General features: G+C 47.5%; 1 protein-coding gene across 3 annotated transcripts in view; it reads right to left on the reverse strand.

Moving 5' to 3' along the window:
- The window catches only part of NUDT21 (nudix hydrolase 21), a 155,851-nt gene that overhangs the window by 89,351 nt on the left and 43,837 nt on the right, over positions 1-22,663 (reverse strand). For all 3 annotated transcript variants that reach the window (XM_069640254.1, XM_069640263.1, XM_069640245.1), the window contains exon 2: positions 8,766-8,966. In XM_069640254.1, coding sequence (XP_069496355.1) covers positions 8,766-8,966 — 201 coding nt within the window. The remainder of the gene's footprint in view (positions 1-8,765; positions 8,967-22,663) is intronic.

The following is a 22,663-nucleotide window of genomic DNA, read 5'->3' on the forward strand; positions in this document are numbered from 1 at the left end:
CTCAGTTCCGTTTTGTAGCATAAGAGAAGTCATGCCTGAATTGGTTATTGACCTTGAAGGAGCTTAAGCTGCAACCCCAAGGGAAGTATTACTGCAGGGATGGATGGGAGGGGCGATAAGGAATACGTCAGAGGAACATCCCATCGAAAGAACGTTACCAGGTAAGAAGTAACTTGTTCTTCGAAGGAATTGTGTCCTCCGACGTATTGTGACTTGAACGATACCCTTGGCTGATTCCCCCCTGTGTACACGCTCTCCTCACCCGAGCTTTCCGAGTCGATGGTATCTTGCAGACCTCGACGTGCCAGGTAGTCTCTCTCCTTCTTCTGGTGCGTGGGCTTGTCACGGAGAAAAGCCACTGTGGCCGCTGGGTGAGAACAGCAGCACAGTGACCTCCTTTCCGGAATCAAGCCAGAAAATACAGGGAAAAAACCTGCAAGGGGAAAAAAAACCCTGATATGAGGTGTCAAGACTTGTCTCAGAAGGCCAGTTGATTACAGATGAAGAAGGAAGCGAAGGATCACCAACACTGAGGGAAGTGGCCCTCAAAACGTCCAAGTCCAATGGTAGCACTAGGCCCGAAGAGCAGGCGGAGAAGGCAGCAGCTGACGGCTGAGGTGGAGGTAGTAAATCTTCCAAGAAAGCACTGCGGGGAAGCACGGGAGAAAACCCCACGCTGTCTGGACTCAAAGAGCAAGGGAACGAAAAAGGGTGAGAGAAAGAGAGAGAAAGAGAAAGAGAAAGAGAGCCCGACCGCCGGAGAAAAAGGCACAGCTAGCGCCGCCCAGGGAGGGCGGCGGAGAGAAACGGAAAAACAAAAGTGCGGTGTTCCGGGAACAGGAACACCGGAGAAAGTAACCACGGGGAAAACTCCTCAGTAATTCCAAAGCGAGGTGCAGAGGAAGAGCGAAGGACCCAGAGTCGAAAGGTAAACAACAGAGGGGGTTGCCGGGAGGCGGGGATTTAAATACTCCCGGCAGTGTTGCGTCCCGCGTTTGGAGAGGTGGCTGCGAACACAGAAGAGAGACTAAAGTCAAACTCCAACGCGGAAGAAATCGCCAGTCACGGCGATGGCCGCGACTGCGAGTGACACGTATTCCTTAACTTTGATAGACTCCCATAGCAGTGTTGTGTAATTGGAGGTGGGAGTAAAAACGCCATGTTTCCTTTTAGGAATGAACAGAATGCAATACTGCTTTGCCAAACCTAGTCTCTTGACTAGAGGAGGAATCCAGGTTGTAAAATCTTGTGAAGGTATGTGCGGACGACCATGTGGCAGCCGCACATATATCTCGAACCGGAACCCCTCTTTGGAGGGCCGAAGAGTCTGCGATACCCCTGGTTGAATGAGCCCTAAGATTTTGAGGAGGCTCTTTCCCTGCTAGTTTGAATGGCCAAAATAATCCATCTGGAAATGGTCTGTTTTGTTATCGGTAGTCACAATTTGTGCCCCGAGTAACCCACGAACAGTTGGTCTGCTTGCCTAATCCTAGCAAGTCTGCTGATGTAAAAGCTTAAAGCCCGCCTTGGGTCCAGGCTGTGTAGCCCTTCTTCCCCTTTCCCCGGATGGGGAGGAGGATAGAATGAAGGTGATGTAACTTTCTGAGTAATGTGGAATTCAGAAACCACCTTTGGGAGGAAATTAGGCTTCACCTGTAGGACAACTGTCTTTATGAAAAATTGTATGAGGGGGTTTACAAGATAGAGCTTGTAATTCGCTCACCCTTCTAGCAGATGTTAGTGCCACTAATAAGACAGTTTTAAGGGTGAGAAATCTTAGCGAACAAGAGTGGAGTGTTTCGAAAGGAGTACCCATCCGGAAATTTAAGACTAAATGTAAGTCCCATAAGGGAACTTGGAATGGTCTTGGAGGATAGACATTAGTTAATCCTTTTAGAAATTGTATTACTAAGGGTAATTTGAAATACAATGGCTCCTCTGCAGTGCACTTGAAGATCGATAGCTCTGCGAGATAGCCCTTGATAGTGCCAACTTGAAGGCCTGAATTTGCCAAATAGAGTAGAAAGGATAACACCGTTGGTGTACCACATGAAAAGGGGGTCGATATTCTCTTCTCTACACCAGCTGCAAAATTTGTTCCAACGGCAGCGGTATAAAGACTTTGTTGCTGGCCTTCTGGCCGAAAGCAACACCTCCATAACGTCATTAGGGAGGTCCCAATCCTCGTATCTCAACCTTTCAGAAGCCAAGCGTGAAGGTTGAGGGTTCTGATGTCTGGATGGAGAACCTGACCTCCCTTCTGTGAGAGAAGATTCTCCTTGAGTGGAAGGCGAATTGGAGGGCAGATGGACATGTCCAAAAGGTCCGGGTACCACGTTCTCCTGGCCCAGTCTGAGGCTATAAGGATCATGGTCCTCCGGAATCTTCTCAACCTCCTGATCATTTGAGGAATGACAGGGACTGGTGGAAAAACGTACAGGAGTGGAAACTCCCAGTCCACTACGAATGCGTCCCCTAGAGCTCCTCTCGGAGGAAATTCCCTTGAACAAAACAGATCGCACTTCCTGTTGGTACTGGTGGCGAACAGATCCACTTGAGGGGTTCCCCAAAGGGCGAAGATCTCTTGAAGGACTTCCTGAGCTAGTTCCCACGCGTTGGACTGTGCCCTGCCTGCTCAGAGCGTCCGCTGTCAAGTTCTTCTCTCCGGCTAGGTGAGCTGCTGATGGAGAGATTCCTTCTTGAATTGCCCAAAACCAGAGCTGCATTGCCTCTATGCACAGTGGCAGTGATCCCACGCCTCCCCTTTTGTTGAGGTAGTGCATGGCCACTGTGTTGTCCGTCATTATCAGGACATTTTTTCCCTGTACTACTAGTCTGATCGCGCTCAGCTCCAATAGGTTGATGTGTAGTCTGGACTACGATGGAGACCAACCACCGCTGATGGTCAAGTCGTTGGTATGGGCTCCCCACCCAGTGAGTAAGGTGTCCGTGACTACTGTTATCTCCGGCCATGGTTCCCAAAACAGTTCTTTCAAAATGTTCTCTCGATAAGCCCACCATTGAAGGTCTCGGGCTACCTTGTCCGGAATCCGAAGGAGATCTCATTTTCCTTATGCCAGATGCTCGCCTGAGAACTGCGACCACTGGGTTCTTAGTGCCCACTGGAGAGATCTCATTCTCAGGCGAGCATCTGGCACAAGGAAGATGCAGGATGCCATGAGGCCTAGCAACCTCATAAAGTCGAAGGCTGGGAGATGTTGGGCATTTTGAAACTTGGTGACCATCTGCAGAATATCTTGAGCCCTCACCTCTGGTGGCGAGGCTTTTCCCAGAGAAGTGTCCAGGACAGCTCCGATGAACTGGAGCCTCTGTGATGGTATCATCTGTGACTTCTTTAAATTGAGGGAGAAGCCCAGTTTGGGAAGGAAGTGGCAGACATAATCTAGCTGGATCTGAGCTTGTTCCGAAGATACAGGCCTGATCAGCCAATCGTCCAGGTAGGGGTAGACGTGAATCCCTCCCTTCCTTAGACTTGCCGCCACTACCAACATTAACTTGGTGAAGACCCTCGGGCGGAGGTCAGCCCAAATGGCAGAACTCGAAATTTATAATGAGAGCCGCCAATTGCGAACCTCAGGTATTTCCTGTGTTTGAGATGGATTGGCACATGGAAATAAGCATCCTGGAGGTCCAGAGATACCAGCCAGTCCTGGAGCTGGAGGGCCTTAAGGATCTGAGAGAGTTACCATCTTGAACTTGTCCTTCCTGAGGAACTTGTTCAATTCTTGTAAGTCCAAGATAGGTCTCAGTCCTCAGTCTTTCTTCGGGATGAGAAAGTAGGGGGAGTACCAGCCCTTGTTCCTCTGCGCTACAGGTACCGGTTCTATGGCACCTTTCTCTAGCAGGTCTACAATTTCCTGCAAGAGGAGCGGATCTGGAACTTTCAGAGAGCTGTTCCCCGGTGGATGACTCTGAGGGATGCGTAGAAAAGGCAGGCAGTAACCTTGGGCAACTGTCTCCAATGCCCAAGCATCTGACGTAATAGCCTGCCATTCCGTCAGATGTTGAGTTAACCTGCCCCATACTGGTGTCTTAGGAGGAGAGTCCTCAGAGCGGTTTGGAGGCGGCTGATGCAGATGCAGAGGGTAAAGAGGTACCTGCTGCGGCTTTTGTATTTTTAACCCGTCCATCTCGGGTGAATTTTTTCTGACCCCTTTGAACCAGCTGTCCTCTGCCTTTTCCAAATGCGGAATAGAAGCGAAAGGACTTACCTCTCCAAGAGGTTCCTGAGGGGCGATATGGTGTCTGACGGATTGCAGCTCCCAGGGATTTTGCTGCTGCTTTTGATGTTTGTAGTTTTTCTAAACTGTCATCCGCCTTCTTACCAAACAAAGAAGAGCCGCCAAAGGGCATATTCAAGAGTCTGCTTTGCACATCTGGAGCAAAACCAGACTTTCGCAACCAAGCAAATCTCCTGGTTGTTGTACTTGCCGCCATGGCCCCGCTGATGCTGTCAGCAGAATCAATGCCAGTCTGAAGGGATTCGCACATTGCGTCCTCACCATCCTTAATGATGTTGAGAAACGCTTCCCTTTCTTCTCCCTCCGGGAGGCAGTCAGCCGTTGATGAAGCACACTCCCAATGTGTGTGGCTGAACCTTGCGAGCGCACAAGTGTATTGATGGATTTCAACGCCATGCTACATGCAGAAAATACTTTTTTGGCCATAGAATCATATCTCTTGTCATCCCTGTCCTGTGGAACAGTAGGGTAAGCCGATTTACTACCTGATGAAGTTGCTGCCTGAACAACCAGACTCTACCCGGAGTTGGGTGCTTGGATACATATTCAGGGTCAGCAGAAGACACCCTAAACTTGGCTGATAATTTATTTTTAACCGCCGAGATAACCTCAGGGGTTTCCCAGTTTGCCAATATTTTCCTTTGTAATGCCGCATGAAATGGCACCACAGGATCCTCCTGTCGACCTTTAACCAAAATGTCTGTGAGGTCATCTTGCTGAAAAGCAGGTGAAGGTGTAGACCACCCCATAAACTCGATTATCCTTGCCATCAATGTTCTATAAGGGGTTTCAGCATGTTCCCCTGGGTCTGGTTTGGCAAATTCCACTTCTGGGGAGTGTCCAACCCACTTGCTTCATGTAAGGATTCATGGAGGTCCTTAAACCTACCTTCCTCAGAGGTAAATTCCTCTGGTACAGGAGTTGCAGATCCCTGCAACTCAAAAGGTCTCTCCTGATCCGAATTCTCCCCTTCCTAATAAATAGATGCTAAGGCACCGGAATGATCAGATCTTGGAAATGGTATACATCCCATTTCCAGAGCAGAGGGGGCCAAATTCGTCATAATTGGCTGAGAAAACGTTGACGTCGTCGACGCGGATGTTAAAGGCTTCGAAGCCATCGAAAAAGGCATCGAGAAGGTTGGTAGAGGCCTCTAGGAACTCGAGAGTATTGGAATTCTAGTCAAGGTTGTTGACGACATTCTCGTGATCGAGGCTCTGGGTATGGCCACTGGCTGTGAGGTGGCCGTGGGTTTGTCCTTTCTCGGCGTCAAATCGACTGACTTGTGCGTCGAAGAACCCTTCGATAATGGCGTAGAAGACGCCATCTATGTGTCGAAGGGATCTTCGACGACAGCGTCGAAGACACGACCTTGCCTTTACTCGAGGGTTCGTGACGCTCTCAAGTAGCTTCTTTCGCCGGGTGCTGCGACTCGCAGCGTTTTGATCATTCAGGTGTTTCACCCAGGGTATCACCCTCAGCAGTCTTCGAGGGGGTCGAGGCCGCTTTCTCAAAGAGGCTAAGCATCTTTTTTCTGAATTCCTCCCACTCAGCCTGAGAGCTATGTTTTGTGGGGCAGGAGACCCTTTTTCGGGGAAACGGAAGACGACGACGAGGAAGGAGATCTTCGACGTCTTTTTTGAATGCTTAGATCTCGAAGAATGATGGGAACTGCTTCGAGATCTAGAACGAGAATGTCTTTTGTGATGGCGAGGAGACGAATGTCTCGACTCCGCCGAGGAAACTTTTGAAGAAGTTTTAACTGCCTTACCTCTCGAGCTTCCCCTTACGCTCCTTCAAGGCTTTCGCCGTCATGGACGTGCAGTCCTCACACTCCGAACAATGGTGCTCGACTCCCAGGCACCACAAACAGATCCTGTGAGGATCCGTCAACGACATTTTCTTTCCACAGTCTCGAAATTTTTTGAAGCCGGACCGTGGAGTCAACGGTTCGGATGAGGAAGCCATCGCGTACGAGTTGGTATTCACAAGGAATAATGAAGTATATTTGACTGAAGAAGTGAGCAACGGTATTCCGAGGCCCCACGAAGCGTGGAAAAACGGAACTGAGCAACGGACCGTGCGTGTGGCTATTTATGGGCATGGTGACGTCGGCGCCGATACGGTGGCTGTCGAGGGACACCAACTCAACGGACGTCGATGCGCAGCGCTCCCTGCTGAAAAGTTTTTCCGAGGCCAGCAAGCTGGAGACAAATTATCAAAGATAAGGAATACGTCGGAGGACACAATCCCTTCGAAATTGGGAATATTCGGTTTCAGGATGGGGGACATAGAGGGTGTGGGGACCATTTGGGACAATGGGCGCGATTGATTGTTCTGCAACAGTCACAATTTCTCAGATAATGTGGACACCCTAAGCAAAATGAATAAGAACAGTTTGAAATGTAAAGGAAACAAGATTGCAAAGGCAAGAATGCTGTGTACTGACCCCCTGGATATGGCAGAAGGGTGTGATATAGAAGTAATTTAAAGCTTGTACGCTTTGAAATCAGAAGCCATGCCTATCCTATGAAAGGGGAGATCAATCAAGTTACATAGCCGTTGGCTGTATATGCAGACGACGCACAAAGCTTAACTGCAGTCGGCTAGTGCACAGCAAAGAAGAGACTGAGGCAGGTGCATCAAGGCTCAGATCCCCCATATTGCTCAAGCTTAGAATACTAACACGCCAAAGAGTGAAGCAATAACAAAAAAGGATAATGCAGAACGAGTCGATTGTTCACAAGGAACATTGACTTTGGAGTAGTTGACTTCATTTGAAGTGTTCATTGGTGCAAGTTATGCATTTAAAATGTTGGCAGTGAAGCTTCCACACCCTTTCCAAAAGGCGTGGAGTGGGTATTAGAGGGTCATTTATTTGTGTTACTTCCGACGCAAGAGGGGTTATGTAGAAAGAGAACAAAGGTAAATTAGCAAGGAGGTAGATGTTTGCTTCCTGAACTCCCAGATAATGCTTCTAGACTGGTATGATTGATTTTACCATTTCTTTTTCCTGCTCAGTTAGGGGTTTTATGCACCTTTCATGAACTCTGTCCTGGGCTTTTGTGGGGAAGATTGGTGTAGAGGACAAAATAAAAAGGGTCAAGTTGGCGATGGTTGTAAATCTTGAGAACAAGAAAGCTGTGGTGAAATATGTGAAGAGGCAGCCTTCAGAGGGGTTGGGTCATTGGGAGAGATGCATGGATTTGTAGATACTGCCAACTGATCGTTATGGCTGTGCAGACGTAGGGAATGATCGGTAATCACCCTGAACGTTGAGCCTGAATTGGGGATATAAATGCTAATTACTTTTAAGTAAAAAAGAAAATGCCCTGGACATTTTTGCTACCAGCAATATAGGAGGGCCTAGAGAGATATCCGATTACTACAGACATTCCAAAACGTGAATGACCATTCACGTTTTGGAATGTATTGGCTAATAATCAGATATCCATCAAGAATTTCTTTTGGTGTTTTAAATGGTGTTACAAGTGAACAGGTGAGTAGGGGGGCCAAACCCCACTTAGCTATGTTCCTGGTTTCATTTTGTAGATTACACCAAAAGTTGCCCATGTAACCAGATCAGCCGTTGCATTATGTATAGTCCAACTGTGTCTGTGCACATACAAATCAGACCAGTAAACAAATATTGTATGTGTAAAGAAAATAGGTATTTGTTTTAATTCTTGATGATGTGAAAACCTATGTATACAACCAATTTTAAAATGTATATGCTATGACCAGTTTTGCAAGTCCATGCGCGGGGTACAATGAATAATAGTCATCAGTTGAAAAATAGACCAAAACTTGTAGGATCAGTTAATATAGTCAATGCAAAGCAAAAAACATTTGAAAATCACGTGCAGAGATTAAAATCACTACGATCTGTCTGGAGCACAACAAACCATTATTCAGGCCACACAAGACTACCATAAATAGATTAAGCAATAAGAAATTCACCAAAGGTGAATAAAAAAGCAGGGGGACAATTTTCAAGATTGTCCCCAACTAGTAGAATAAGAATTTTTCAAGGTATGCTGAACTGGATTAAAAAAGTATATATATATAAAAAAAATTAAAAACAGTAACTTCTGCAGATTGCAGCTTTACCATCAGGGTTGCATACAAATCTCATTCTTAGTAAGCATTTAGGAGCAGTGCACCACCCAGCGCTGCTTCCAAATGCGTATCCAACTGTATAAAAAGGACCAATAACCTAACACGGCCCCAAGAAAATAAAAATAAACTTCAGCAGCTACGCAAATACATTTGTCAATAAGTTATTTCTGTAGCACACATTGAATTGTGCAATCAATGAAAAAATGGGAATATTGCACAGTTACTGGTATCATCAGCATCAATTCTAAACGGGATTCTAAACGAGAGGCTGAAGCAATAGACAAGAGCTATTTCACTGGTTGAAGCAATCTTTACCATATAAAATACCACATAATTCTATTTGAAGATACGAGCATTGTCTGGGTCACATGAAGCAGCTCTTACAGTTTGAAGAATGTCGTCCCCAGCTGAAGGAGCAACACATGTGGAAGTCTATGTTCGTGTACTATCAAAACACCCTCCACTGTGCGTCGCATGCCCATCTTATCAAACTCCTCACGCATGCGCTGGAACCGAGCTGCCACTGAGCTGTCCTTCTCATACAGAGGCTCTTTCGTGCCAAAGGTGTAGTTTGTAAGTGGATACCTGCATCAAAAACAAATCGGAAAAACAAAAAACAGCAATTACTCAACTTTTTGCATTCTACTTGAGAAATGCAAACATTCTGGATAACTAAAATAAACTGGCAGCTCAACTTTCACATGAAGCCCAATAATTGACCATAAAGAACATACCTTGCGGGACTAGTCTACGAAAGGAATGCTCATCCCACAATAGGGATTATGGATAGCTGGCGTGACTGCACTCCTATGCTACTTCAGGAACACAACACAAAGCTTTAGGTTCTGCTGCATTTATAAAGTGCAATGTCTACGCTTTAGACTGGCTCCAAGTACAGTCTTATACATGTATTTTCATTTTAATACAACAGAAGATTGTAGGGGAAAGCAACATATGAACTGTGCCTTTGTTACACTCACTTAACATCCAGTGGCACGCTATATAGAATACAAAATCACATCTGGGTTCTCAAGATTTTACAGGCATGTGTACAAGGGGATATTGTGAAGGGACCAAGGACACTGCAGAAATAGTACTGCTTGTGGAAGGACCACAGGGAACTCTCAGAAAACAGACAGTGTCCCGGATAAACCTCTATTATGGTTGGACACCTCCCTTAACGATGGGCGTTTAACCAACAGAATGCATCATTTAACTCAAACAGGACATTGCTTGTTGAGGAGTCCCTGAAGGTTCGGTTTTGGTTTCTTTGCTGTGGATTATCTGCTTGCTGACATTCTGCACTTATTTGATCTGCAATTTCAGATGCATGCAGAAGATAAGCAGATATATTCGCACCTCTATTAATGCAACACAGCATACAATCAGGCAGCAGACTATGCATGCTGTTGGAACATTTGGATGAGCAAGGCTTGAGCACCTAATGCACTGAAACAGAAATTCTGCTAATGCACAGTGGCTCTACTCCTCATCTCAAATACCCTAGAATGGCCCAGTATTACCATGATTTCAATGTCTGAAAACTAAGGTCAAGTGTGATTAAACTTTTTTAAAAAATAAAATGTAAAAAAAAAAAAAAAAAAAAAAAAGCAAGAGACCACCAGGGGGTGCGGCGAAACATGGCCGCCTCAACTTCGGCTCCCACTCCCTGCAGCACGAAGGAGATGAGAAAGAGCAGTTCCTGACTGCCCGTACAATGATAAGTAGTGGACAATAGCATCAGCAGGAGGGGCGAGCCCCAAAACGAGGCGAGGAAGTCCAACTCTGACCCAGAGCAGGATTCACCCATCGGCCCAGCTGCCCAGTGGCGGGGCCTCACTACACCACCGGGGGCCGAGCAGCCCTAGGCCCCAGGAAGAAGTCGCAACACTTGTGTGGGAAGATGTGTGCCCCTGGGGGCCCTCTCCAATTAGAGGGAGAAGAAAGTAAGGCCCGCTGTGAGGCGCAGCAGTAGAGGAACCGGAGCCCACGGACACCACGCTCGAGGTGGAAGCAAGCAGTGAAGGAGTGTAGCTAGGGCCTCCCGAGAAGCGCAGGACTGCGAGGCAGAGCACTAAGGCATGGGACAACTCCAGACCCGGCGCAGAAAAGGTGAGACTGCAGCGGGGGAGAGCGCCCCAGGTTGTGGCGGCAGAGGAGGTCCCAAGGACACATATGCGCCATAAAAAGCCCTCCCCCCACCCCGCTGCCAGAAAGGAACATGCAGGGGGCCAGAGGGTTACTCGAACGACCTGGGGAGATCAAAGGTGTGTCCTGACCCCGGATGAAGGCATGCCAGGCATCGCAGAGGAGATCTCCTTTCCCCCATAGACACCCCCCCACCCCCGAGTAGAGGGAAGATGGTAGGACTGAAGGGCAAAAGTGCACCCAGCTAGCGGGAAGCGAGCTGAGAGGTACCCGAGACACTGACATAGAAACAAAGAAGCCAAGGGGAAGGGCACACAACGCAGTGTCCCAGCCACTGACACCCCACCTACTCCGGAGGAAAAGTGCAAAGAGGAGTGCCGCAACGACAGAGACACCAGAGATTGGGGCGTAAATGCGAGAAGGAGATAACCTACACGACTAAAAGTTGCAAGCAGGAGGGGGAACCGCAGTGGAGACAAAGGACAGAGGCAATTGGGGGAAGAGAGGAAACAAGGACAAAATAAAAAGAAAAGAAGAAAAGGGGGGGCCTGCACCGACAAACAGGATGGATCCAACAGCGATGCAGTCTAAAGCAGGGGGTGGGGGGGGGGGGGCAAATCAAGGAAGGCACCCGAGGGAACGGTGGTAACGGAAGTGGACATGTCCCTCTTTTCTACAAAGGAGGACTTGGCCCACAGCCTAGCAAAAAACAAGGCCCTCAGGTGTGGGGAGGGGGTGTTCTACAGCCCTCACTGGCAGACCCAACAAGCAGAATGGGCACCGTCCAAAGCAAGGTGAAGGGTCTAAAAAAATAACCAGCTCAACGCGGACCTGGTGGGGATGCGTTTCGACGCAAGGATGCCAGAACTAGAGCTGAAGAAGAGGTGATGCTAAAAATGTACAATTTAGCAAATAGAGGGAGAAACAACATCCGGATACTGGGCCTCAGAGAAATGGCAGGAGAGACACACAGGCAAGTGGAGGAGAAGATACAAAAAAAGTGCCCCTCTGTAACTAATAAAAGTACATTGACCATACCATCGTCCAATCATTCTCGCCAAAAAAGACACATACAACAAACGTAATACAAGCTGAATCTAACACAAAAGAAATTGTTTAAGATTCTAAAAGAATTGGAATCTCCTATTGCCCCCACTGACAAATGTATCACTAATGCCCTATGGTGTACTAACATCCAGAAGGCTCTCCTTGATAAAATATTTCTGTTACAATCTAAATTCAACACTAAAAAACGCAATCTACTTTCTGATCCGGATTACAAACATTCTGACAAGACCACCACCCCGGAGTTCGTGTATAAACCATTTAGCTTCTCACCTTTGTCGACTTGGGAAGTGGAAATCATCATTAGGAAACTTAAACCGTCTAATTGCCAAGGTGATTCATGCCCTGCTCCCATTATCAAAGCAGCTGCACACGACCTTGCGCCTTTCATCACTAACTTTATCAACGCCTCCTTTAAAACTGGAATTGTGCCCGACAACCTAAAAGACGCTTGGGTCATCCCTCTAATCAAAAAACCCACTCTTGACCCGGCCAATTATAGGCCCATCACAACGGTACCCATCTTACTCAAAATACTTGACCAGGCTGCTTACCTGCAAATTCAGGCTTACCTCGTATCCAACAAACTGTTGGGATGGCAATCAGGCTTCTGACCTAGACACGCACGGAAACAGCCTTGATCGATCTTACAACACAAATCCAAGACTTAAAAGATACGGGTAATATGCAAGAGTCATAACAGCCCGTCTGGAGGCCCACTTGCCACGATTGGTCAATCCGGATCAAGTTGGATTTGTGATGGGAAGACGGGGGGCTGACACCATGAGGAAAACACTCCATCTGATACATGAAGCACAGGAAATGCGAGGGGATCCAACCCTCCTGTCTTTGGACGCCGAGAAGGCCTTTGACAGAGTGGACTGGGACTTTCTGGAAAAGGTCTTCGTCGAGGTGGGTCTCGGGCCGAAACTCCACCTTGCCATAAAGGCATTATATACATCCCCGCGAACATCAGTGTCCGTAAATGGTGGTTATTCTAGATGGTTCCCCCTGGAAAGAGGAACAAGACAGGGATGCCCGCTGTCTGCCATCTTGTTTGTCCTGTCCCTCGAACAGTTGGCACAGCGGCTGAGACTAGACGACAGGGTCCAGGGGATCAGGGTGGGGGACAGGGAATATAAATTGGGCCTCTATGCGGACGACATACTGCTTCACCTTACCGATCCCCTTGAGTCCATTCCAGCAGCATTAAGTATTATTGAAGAATATGGGCAGCTGGCTGGTTTCAAAATCAACACTGGGAAATCAATCCTGTTCCCGCTTGACAAGAGCAGAGACAATGAAGTAGACAGATTCTTCCCCCTAGGGATGAAAGTGAGCCTGACTACCCTAAGATATCTGGGCATCAACGTCACCTGGGATCTCGACACCTTGTACCAAGCTAATTTCCCTCCCATGTCCCAAACACTGCAAAAAGATATGGAGAAATGGGCTAGACTCATAATCTCATGGTTGGGGTGCTGGTAATCCTCCCTAACATTTTGTACCTGTTCCAGATGCTCCCCATAAAGATGTTTAAAGAATATTTCACAGTGATAACGAAATCTTTGATGACCTTTCTGTGGCAAAATAAGAGACAAACGCAAACCTCCCCTTCATCTCAAAAAAGACGATGCGGGAGTGGGCATCCCCAATCTGGAGTCATATTACAAAGCGGCCCAGCTGCGAATAATAATTCCGCACCTGAGACAGCAGACAGACTTACAATTTCCACCTCCGTCCGTTCACCGTAGGAGAATGGCTTTGGGTCCCCCGACTCCAATTGCAGAATAGCATCAGGAATCATCCCATACTCGGGACCATCTGGGCAATATGGAAACCAAATAAAGACATGAGAGCGATGACGACCTGGCCCTCTCCGCTGGGACATCTCTGGGTCCCGGGAATCCGTGACGACATACCCGAACCACTGAGTTACCAATCTTGGTACGAGGCCAAGGAGCTGGTAAACTATGGAGAAACAAGGCCTTTATAACAACACAAGAACTTCCAATACTTAAAATTGAAGGGGGTAATGTCGCGGGAGAAATGGAAGGACCAACTGCAGAGAGATCTCATGCCCTTCGAAATAAATGTGGACACCTGAACGGGTTCCAGAAGCCTGTTAAGTTCTATGTACACAGCATTAATAACGGCCAACACAACCCCCTCAATCAAACTGAGGAACAGATGGGAAACCGATTTGTGTAGACCCCTCTCAGAAGAAATGTGGCTGCGCATATGTAGACAGACGGCCAAATCATCGATATCATGCCAGTACAAACTCCATGCACTCAAACTTCTCTACAGGTGGCAGTACAATCCGCTCAGACTTGCTAGAATGTATCAAGGGGCCAGCCCACATTGCTGGAGAGGCTGCGGTCAAAAAGCAGACTATTGGCACATGTGGTGGGGTTGCAATGTGGTGCAAGCTTACTGGGGCGAGGTTCTCAGTTGGATCAAAGACCTAGACGAAGAAGAGAGGGAGAAACACCCCCTATTGGTTCTATTCGGTCTAATTGAAGATGAAGAAACTATTCTAAAAGCCCCAAAAATGGTCCTGGGGCTCTTACTGGCCGCAAGAGCCTGTTTTACGATGGCCTGGTAAAGACCAGTCCTCCCCACCAAGGTGGAATGGGTGAGTGTGGCTCGTAATATCTTCAGAATGGAGAACCTGACTGCTGCCCTTCATGGACACGGCGCCTCTGTTGAAAACGACTGGGCAGAATTCCATGCGAAATACATCACATGAGCAAGTATGTGCATAATGCTCCAGTATGATCCCAATTAATCATCTGACCTGTCATTTGTACCTGTGACAAGCTGTTTTCGTTCATTACGAACACTCATGCCTAATGTCTCTACCTGGATCCTGCAAAAGACTAACATGAAGCAAGAGAGCTTATTCTGTTTTGATTTTGGATACAGAAGGGAGGGAGGGGGTGGGCTTTTGAGATGTTCCTGTATTATTTAAAACATATGCTTCTATGCTGCTTCTTTCTTGTATTTGTATTTGTATTTATTTATTTATAAAGCGCAGCCAGGCCCAGGGGCATACGGGCGCATAAGTTAGATCTGGTTACAGTTGCAATTGAAAGCAGTCAATAAGGGTTACGTTACATTGCAGTTACAGGTGGGTACAAACTTAGTCGTGCAAATGCATATATACATAGTCTAGTATAAGTACATTAATTACAAAAGTGTGCCAGTGACAGTCGATCATGCTGGGATCAGGCGGTTAGGGTGTCAAAGAGTCCATGTTGTGAAGCCAACACTTCGTGTTATGTTTAAATAGGTTAAATGAAGGTTCTGCACGCAAAAGCGCAGGTATTGTGTTCCATAATTTAGAGGCTTGTACAGGGAAGCTAGCACCACCCGAGTTATGAAGTTTAAATCTCGGTATGGACATAGTGTTATCACGTTTCTTCTTTTGCTGATGTTCTCAAGATAATTGTGTAATTTTCATCTGTAAAATCAATAAAACTGAAATTTCAACAACAAAAAAAAAAAAAGATACGGGTAAACTAGCCCTTCTATTACTGCTTGACCTCTCAGCAGCTTTTGATTTGGTCAATCACCAAAAGCTTTGCCACCACCTGAAAACAGCAGCACACTTCTCCGACTCAGCCACTACATGGATCAGTTCCTTCCTTGCTAACAGAACTATGAGGGTCTTCTCTACAACTGACTCTGCTGAACCCTCTCCAGTACCTTGTGGGGTCCCGCAAGGCTCTTGTGTCTCCACTATGCTTTATGTCTTTACGAAGCCTCTCTTCGACATCCTTGACTATTTGGGTGTCACGTATACAAATTACGCTGACGAGACCCAGATACTCATTCCCATCACGGGAGACTATGCAACAGACAGCAAAACCCTTAACAAAATGTATTCAGCAATACAAGCCTGGATAGAACAACACACTTTGTTTAAACGACGACAAAACTGAGCTGCTAATCCTTGGTTCTCACGCCAGACTTAAACTTGACCCTGCCTTCAAATCCTTTACTATAGATAGTGTTGCCATCAATGTCTCCAATAACACAAAAACACTTGGCATCTACCTTGACGCTACCCTATCCTTCACTAGACAAACACGGGGGTAGCAGCATCCGCTTAGATGTGCAAATTAATCACTGCATGCAGGCCTTTCCTCACGACACCCAACTGTATCACATTTGCCAGAACCTTAGTTCTGTCCAAAATCGATTACAGTAATGCCCTTTACTTGGGGACCAGCCAAAACAACATCAACAAGCTACAAGTAACACAAAATAATGCCATCAGGGCAGCCTTCAACATCCCGAAGTCGTCTCACATTTCTGACACCAGATGCAACTTGCACTGGTTATCGGTCGAGCACAGAATCTCACTCAAAACACTTGCTCCAATACAAAAATTCAGGGCTAATCTCGCCCCAGCTTACCTTACCAACCGACTCTCCTCACATACATCCTCAAGACCACTTAGAGCTGCCCAAGCTCATACGATGTCCATACCAAGATTCAAACTTCAAAATTCTGGGGGCGCCAGTTTCCCAGTCTTGGCTTCCAAGCTATGGAACACGCTTCCTTCTTCCATCAGATCAGAACCTTCCCCTTCCATTCATTCAAGTGTAATACTAAACGCTGGCCTCAGTAACTGGACTCTGCGACAGCTTAGCCTCCTTATAGGGACTTCAGGAGGCCTGCTCCTTATCGAGCACCTTCCCTACTATCGTCCCTGATGGTACCTCCTACTAAATACTGTGTATTGAATGAGTATACTGTGTACCGTTGCCACTTTTGTATATAGGTATTGCAACCTTACTTTAACTGACTATGCTATTGAACGTTTGTAACCTGTTGTGAACATTTTCTTGCTGTACATAGGTTTGTGTAACTTTTTATATATATGCGTCCAGTTGCCCCAGGGCCAGGACTGCTTTACAAAATAAATACAAATACAGGCCCTCATCAACCATCTTTTTGAAGCTGAAGGAGGCAAAGTGGTGCAACTAGAGAGCACACAGGTGGAAGACCCTACGGGAGCTGCCCTCGCTCTATCATAGCCAAACTCTTAAGACGGAGGTGCTGATCAGGGCAAAGCAGCGCAGAGAAGTAGACTTTGAAGAATCAAAAGGTGACAATATACCAAGACTTGTCCAACCTCACGCTCAAGAGGAGACGGCAATACAGACCCCTTACAAAATGGTTACAAGAGAAAGGAATAGGATATAGATGGGGTACCCATTCTCCTTACAGTTCAAAGTGGAAGCAGTAGAATACGGCATAACCTTGGCAGATGAGGCGGAACGGGCCCTTTGCCACCTCACCTCGGACATGAAAGTTGAACTAAAGGTCCCGGATGGAGCGGCTATGAATAGGGAAAGACTACCAGCCCCAGTCCCACATGGGAGAAAGAGGACTGACGGGGAGAAAACATACGCTCGAATGGCCCGTCGCCATGCAGTAGCCCCCATGACACTGAAGCAGTCGCAGGGTGGCAGAGCCCCGAAGGAACTGGCTAACAATTGAGCAGTTCAAGAGGTGTCCGGGTGGGCTAGAAAGGGACTAAGAATCAGTGCTCAAGGGAGGGTAATCCCCTATGTGGGAAAGAGGGCATCTCAGCAGTTATTTCAGTACTTAGCGGTTTATCGTTACAGTTTGTTACAATGTTCAATGGGGAGTTTAACAGGGGGAGGGGGTGATCCTCAAGGTCGCATGTGTCCGTCAACACAACAGTAGACTCTGCAACAGACTGGATGTAAGAAGGTGGGAGTCAGTGGGCAATGGAGGAGTGGATGGGCGAGGAGACGAGGGAAAATAGGCCCAAATGAAGGGGACAGGAGTCTGATCGTGGGTACCTTAAATGTTAAAGGACTGAACTCACTGACAAAGAGAACCCTAGTGGCAAGGGAATTTCGCAATGCACCCCTAGACGTACTATTCTTGTAAGAAACGCATCAGGTGATGGGGAAGAACGGAGTTTGAGCGGCGTAGGCATTGGACAAGTCCACGGGGCCTCCGGGCCGGTAAAACGGGGAGGGGGATGATCTTACATAAACAATGCCAACTGGAGGGATGTGTATATCTAAATGTATGGAAGGACGGCTAATTGTGGTACAGAGTACCCTGGAGGGGGCGCGGATAGTGTTGGCCACAGTTTATGCCCCCAACCACAGGAAGGCAGGATTTATATTAAAAAACCTAGACACCATGGAAGTGCTGGCAGCGGAACGGGGGGGGGGGGGGACATAACTCCTCAACTCCTGGCCGAATGAAGTTGGACAGGAGGGCAGCAGGAGAGTGGGACCCCTGAAAAGGTAGAAAGACTTGGGCATCTGGGGCGGGCAATAGAGGTGCGTGGACTAGTGGAGGTTAACACATCCAAGAGAGAGGATACACTTTCTTCTCTGAACCGCATACCAGGATAGATTACCTGCCAATGAATAGAGACCAGGGGGCTAGAGTGACGAGCTGCAACATTATACCAGTGGGGTGGACACCAGTGGGGTGGACTGAACACAATATGGTTTGTATGTCGTTAGACAAGATTCACAGGCCAGCTAGCTGCTGGCGATGCAATGAGCTCCTCTGGAATGACCCTATATTTGCAGACTAGCTCACCAGTATTTTGAGATAAATGAAAATGGGGAGGTTAGCATGAACGGGGTATCGGATGCTAGAAAAGGCACTTGGAGAGGGCTCCTGATCAGGGAGGGTGCACAAAAGAAACAGGGAAGGCCGGCTTCAAGAGGAAAACATTTTAAAGGAAACAGAGGGAGAGGTACGGATGCATGCCAAGGGTGGCGTAAAGAGATGCGTAAAGAGATGCAGGAGGCAGTCCAGGGAAAAAGGACAAAACTGAAAGCGCTAGGAATAGGGGAAACCCTGGGTATGCTAAGGTACCTTAAACAGACGTTTTATGAAAAGGGGGATAAAGCGGACACACACTTGGCAGTGAGGCTTTGGGCGCAGAAGGCAGAAATATGGGGGACCACCCTGGAGGACCCGAGAGGGAGCCCTAGAAATACACAGGTAGAAATAGCGGAAGACTTTGCACAATATTACGAGTTACTCTATGAGTCGGAATGCCCTGGAGCGACTGCAGAAGAGTACCTAAGGGGAGTTATGACCCGGCTCACAGAAATGGAGATAGACCAGCTAGAGGGCCCGATTACTACAGAAGTACAAGAGGCGATTACTCCCCTCTCCCGAACAGAAAAGCCCCAGGGGAAGACGGTTATACCATAGGATTCTACAAGAGGTTTGCAGGGGTACTCCTGAGGCATATGGTACAACTCTTTAACATACTAGAGAGAGGGTAAGCCCCAGCAGCCTTTAGCAAGGCATTGATAACGGTGCAGCGACACCTAAGGAAGGAGGGACCAAGCCCACTGCCCCTCCTACCGGCCCATCTCACTATTAAAAGGGGGATGAAAAGATCTTCACGCGCATACGGACAACCCAACTCGAAGAGAAAATGCTGCGCCTAATACACCCAGACCAAATGGGATTCATTAAAGGCAGGCAGGGCCCAGACGCGATACGGAAGACCCTGGATCTCGAAAGAGGGTAGGCCAGGTGCACAGTGCTGAGAGAGAAAAGATTAGGAGGGGAGAGGCGAAGGTAGAAGCAAAGAGGAAGGTCTTGAGGTGTTTCCAGAACCGGAGATGGTTCTCAAGTTTCAGAGTGGAAGGTAGGCCCCAGCCGAAGACAGATCTACCCCCCAGTTTGTTTCTTTGAGTTTTCTTAGCCTTGAAAGGTGAGGGTAAGAGGGGGCCAAGGGAGGCTGGCCAGAGAGTGAGGCGAAAGGAGGGTGAAGGTGTGCCGTTGAGGATCTCCGTCTTGCTGGCATTCGGACAAAGATCGTTGGCGGCACACCAAACTTGAATGGCAGTTAGGCTATCAGAGATGAGAGAAGGAGAGGAGGTGGCCGAGGGCAGTGTCCTCAGCATAGCACTGCAACTTGGAGCAGAAAGTGGCAATGCAGTGGGCGAGAGTTGCCAGGTATTGGTTGAAAAGCCAGGGTGAGAGGTTAGACCCCTGGGGAACACCACAGGTAGAGAGGGAGATAGATGATAGGAAGGACCCAAGTTGGACCTGGGAGGGTCGATCAGAGAGGAAAGAGGTCAGCCAGGCAGGCCAGAGCCCAATTGGTGATGCCCAGGTTGTCACAGATATGGTTGAGCAGGATGGCATGGTTGACCGTGTCAAAGGCAGAGGAGAGATCAAGAAGGATGAGGACAGAGGGGAGATGAGAATCAAGACGAGACTTACTGCGTGGGTCGGCGGTGCTGCCAGGAAGATGCGTCTAGTGCAGACAGCAAACTGTGGCACCAACTAGGTGAGACGTAAAAGCAGTGTTGCCATCCCCACATCCGACAATCCCATTTAGCGCAGCCACATACTAGGTCACAGCAGAGGCGTGCAGCAGTGTCAATGGCAGCAGAAGCCGGTGGGACTCAGCTGTGGCAACTAATGCAGAGAGCAAGTTCCTGATGTAAATGGGTCCAGCCGGGGTTGCTGTGCAGGTGCAAGGGGGCCGATGGAGGCCTCCAGTTAACATTGAGGGGTGGGGGTCATTATATACAGGTGGTGGCCATCTTTGAATCAGGCGAGCTGAGGGACACATGCCGATATACAACACAAGGACTGGTGGCAACCATTATTAAACTAGACAGTCAACTCTGCTGGTTGTAAATGGTGTATGTACGAGTGCGTGGATTGGAGAGGGCCATTTATGAAAAAGCTGCCTGGAAGGAGGAAGGTAAAACGTACTTTGCGACAATACAGAAGAAACCAAGAAGCATAGAGCAAAGCAGCAACTAGGAGCAGTGACTAGGAGTACCTGGTTGCATACTATACGAATAGCGTGGCAACGCAGAACCTGGAACCACCACCCAAATTCCTGCAAACACCTGGGAAACCACCAGTGCCTTGGGAGGACTGGAAAGACCTATTCAGATCCAAGGGGAGCAAGAGAGCTGGGGGTTTGGGGGGTAAAGAGTTCAGATGAGATGTATTGCTTGGGAGCTGAAGCAGTGAGAATACATTCCCTGATGTGAAGATGGGAGAATGGAGAGGGGATTGGGATTGCACACAAAAAAAAAAATGGATGGTTTGGAAAACTAATATGGGATAGGTAAATGTATACATTTTTCACAAGGAGGCAAAATGTTGGTGAAACTGTTGGTGTGTTTATAGTAGATTTGAGGGGGTTGTTAAATTCATGGACATTTTTGGGGTGGAAGAAGAATTATAAGACCAGCTAATGATGCACACATCCAATCCTAAAATACATGAAGTTCTGTGGCAAGCAAAGAGCACATCATTACAGGAGGCAGTAACTATTGCTAAGGGTATGGAACGTATGAGTAAAAGTCTGCAAAAAATGGAAAGGAAAACGTACAAGTAGTAAATGAATGGCAGAACAGGTTTGAGGCAAGAGATGAAGACCAAAACGTGCATGTTGTAAAGAAAGAAGGGCAGGGCCCAGACAGTACAATATGGCAAGAAAAGGCAAATCCATGAGGTGTGGATTTGAGAGGCAAGTATGCACTGTGAGAAGTGGAAGTAGAATTGTGTTTCAAGATGTTGGCGGACTAGAGATCACTGTACACTAGAATATCCAAAGAAAAGTAAAATGGGATTTGGGGTGGGAAGAAACATGCGTTGCATGGAAGTGACACAAGGCCAAAAGCTTATGTGGGGGACAAAAAAGGGGGGGGGTGGAGAATTGAGGTTTGGGAGTTTGTACATTATATGCATTGCATTTGGTGAGAGGTTGGTATGGAGAGATTATATATAAATATATATGTGAAAGGCAATTACCTACTGTGACACCAGGGGAGGTTGGGGATGGAATTACACCCAGGAAAGATGCAGCAAGTGAAGACTATACTGGAGGACAAGTCGGCCATGTTTGGGAAAACCATGGTTGAAACATGCAAGAAAATATTCTGTCAAAAGATCTTAAATGTTAAAGGTATTTGTACCTGGCACCGTCACCAACGGAGTTGGTCCCCAGGCGCTCTGGCAGATCTGCAAATTAGAAGGTGGGTTGGGTTAGTAAGTGAAGCGGGAGTAGGATAGTTAGAGGAGTGGTGTTCGATTGGTAGCTTCAACTTGGTATACACCTGGTGCTGAGCTTTGGTGCGAGTAATGGAATGATTTCAGTCCTCGTGTGCTGTTGGGGTTGCTTATGTGTTGTTGCGGTGTTGTGAAGTGCGTGCGGGTTGTTGTGCGAGAGATGGTTGTGTGAGATTTCTGAGTGAGATAAGTCTGCAGAAATGCAGAGTTTTGTTGTTTGTCGGTTGTATGAAGGTTAACAGAAGTTCAGAAATCTGTCCGAGTGTGGCACTCGCCAATCCTCCCAATTTCATCAGGGTGGGCAAAGAAGGCTACGCCTGGCAGGGTTTGGTTTGTGTGAGGCGCTCCCTGTGCTGTTCTAACGCGCTTTGTGTTTTGATTGCTCCTCGCCGTTCTATTCTAGCCAGTTCTGTAGGTGTTCTGATGCTGATGGATCGGTTGATGTGGGTTGGGTGTCTATTCTCCTTCTTGGGTGCTGGGCTGGTGTAGCGGACTCCTCTCAAACTTTCTATCTAAATGCGTCAGCCGGTTTGGATATGGTCCGATTAGGGGCGTGGGCAAGTCATTTAGGGCTTTCGTCTGGTTCTGAGTACGTGATCAGTCTCTGGAGGTCTCCTTTTGTGGCTATTTCCATGATATCTTGTGATCTGTCGTGTGGTCGGTTCTCGGTTTAGTTTTGGTCCATTTGAGAGTGGCTGAGATTGCTGTTATTTTCGTTATTGTTTTAATGGGGTGGGCATTTTTAGTGCATCGCTGTTGTGGTTACGCTGTGAAGAGCCATGATTTGAGGAGTTTCCTGAATGCTAGGTGGTTTGTTGTGTTCCATATATTCTTAGGTAGATCATTCCAGGTTTTTGATGCCTGGTGAGAGAAAGAGGATCCTCCTAGTTTTCTTCTGTTACAGGGTTTTGGTTCCAGGCGAATGTCGGTGCTTGATCTCAGTGTTCTTGTCGGTTGATGTAGGCGTAGTTTATCGCTTAGGAATTCTGCGCCTTGTT

The sequence above is a fragment of the Ambystoma mexicanum genome, chromosome 1q (genome assembly GCF_040938575.1).
Source record: "Ambystoma mexicanum isolate Mex_15411 chromosome 1q, UKY_AmexF1_1, whole genome shotgun sequence".
NCBI lineage: Eukaryota > Metazoa > Chordata > Amphibia > Caudata > Ambystomatidae > Ambystoma > Ambystoma mexicanum.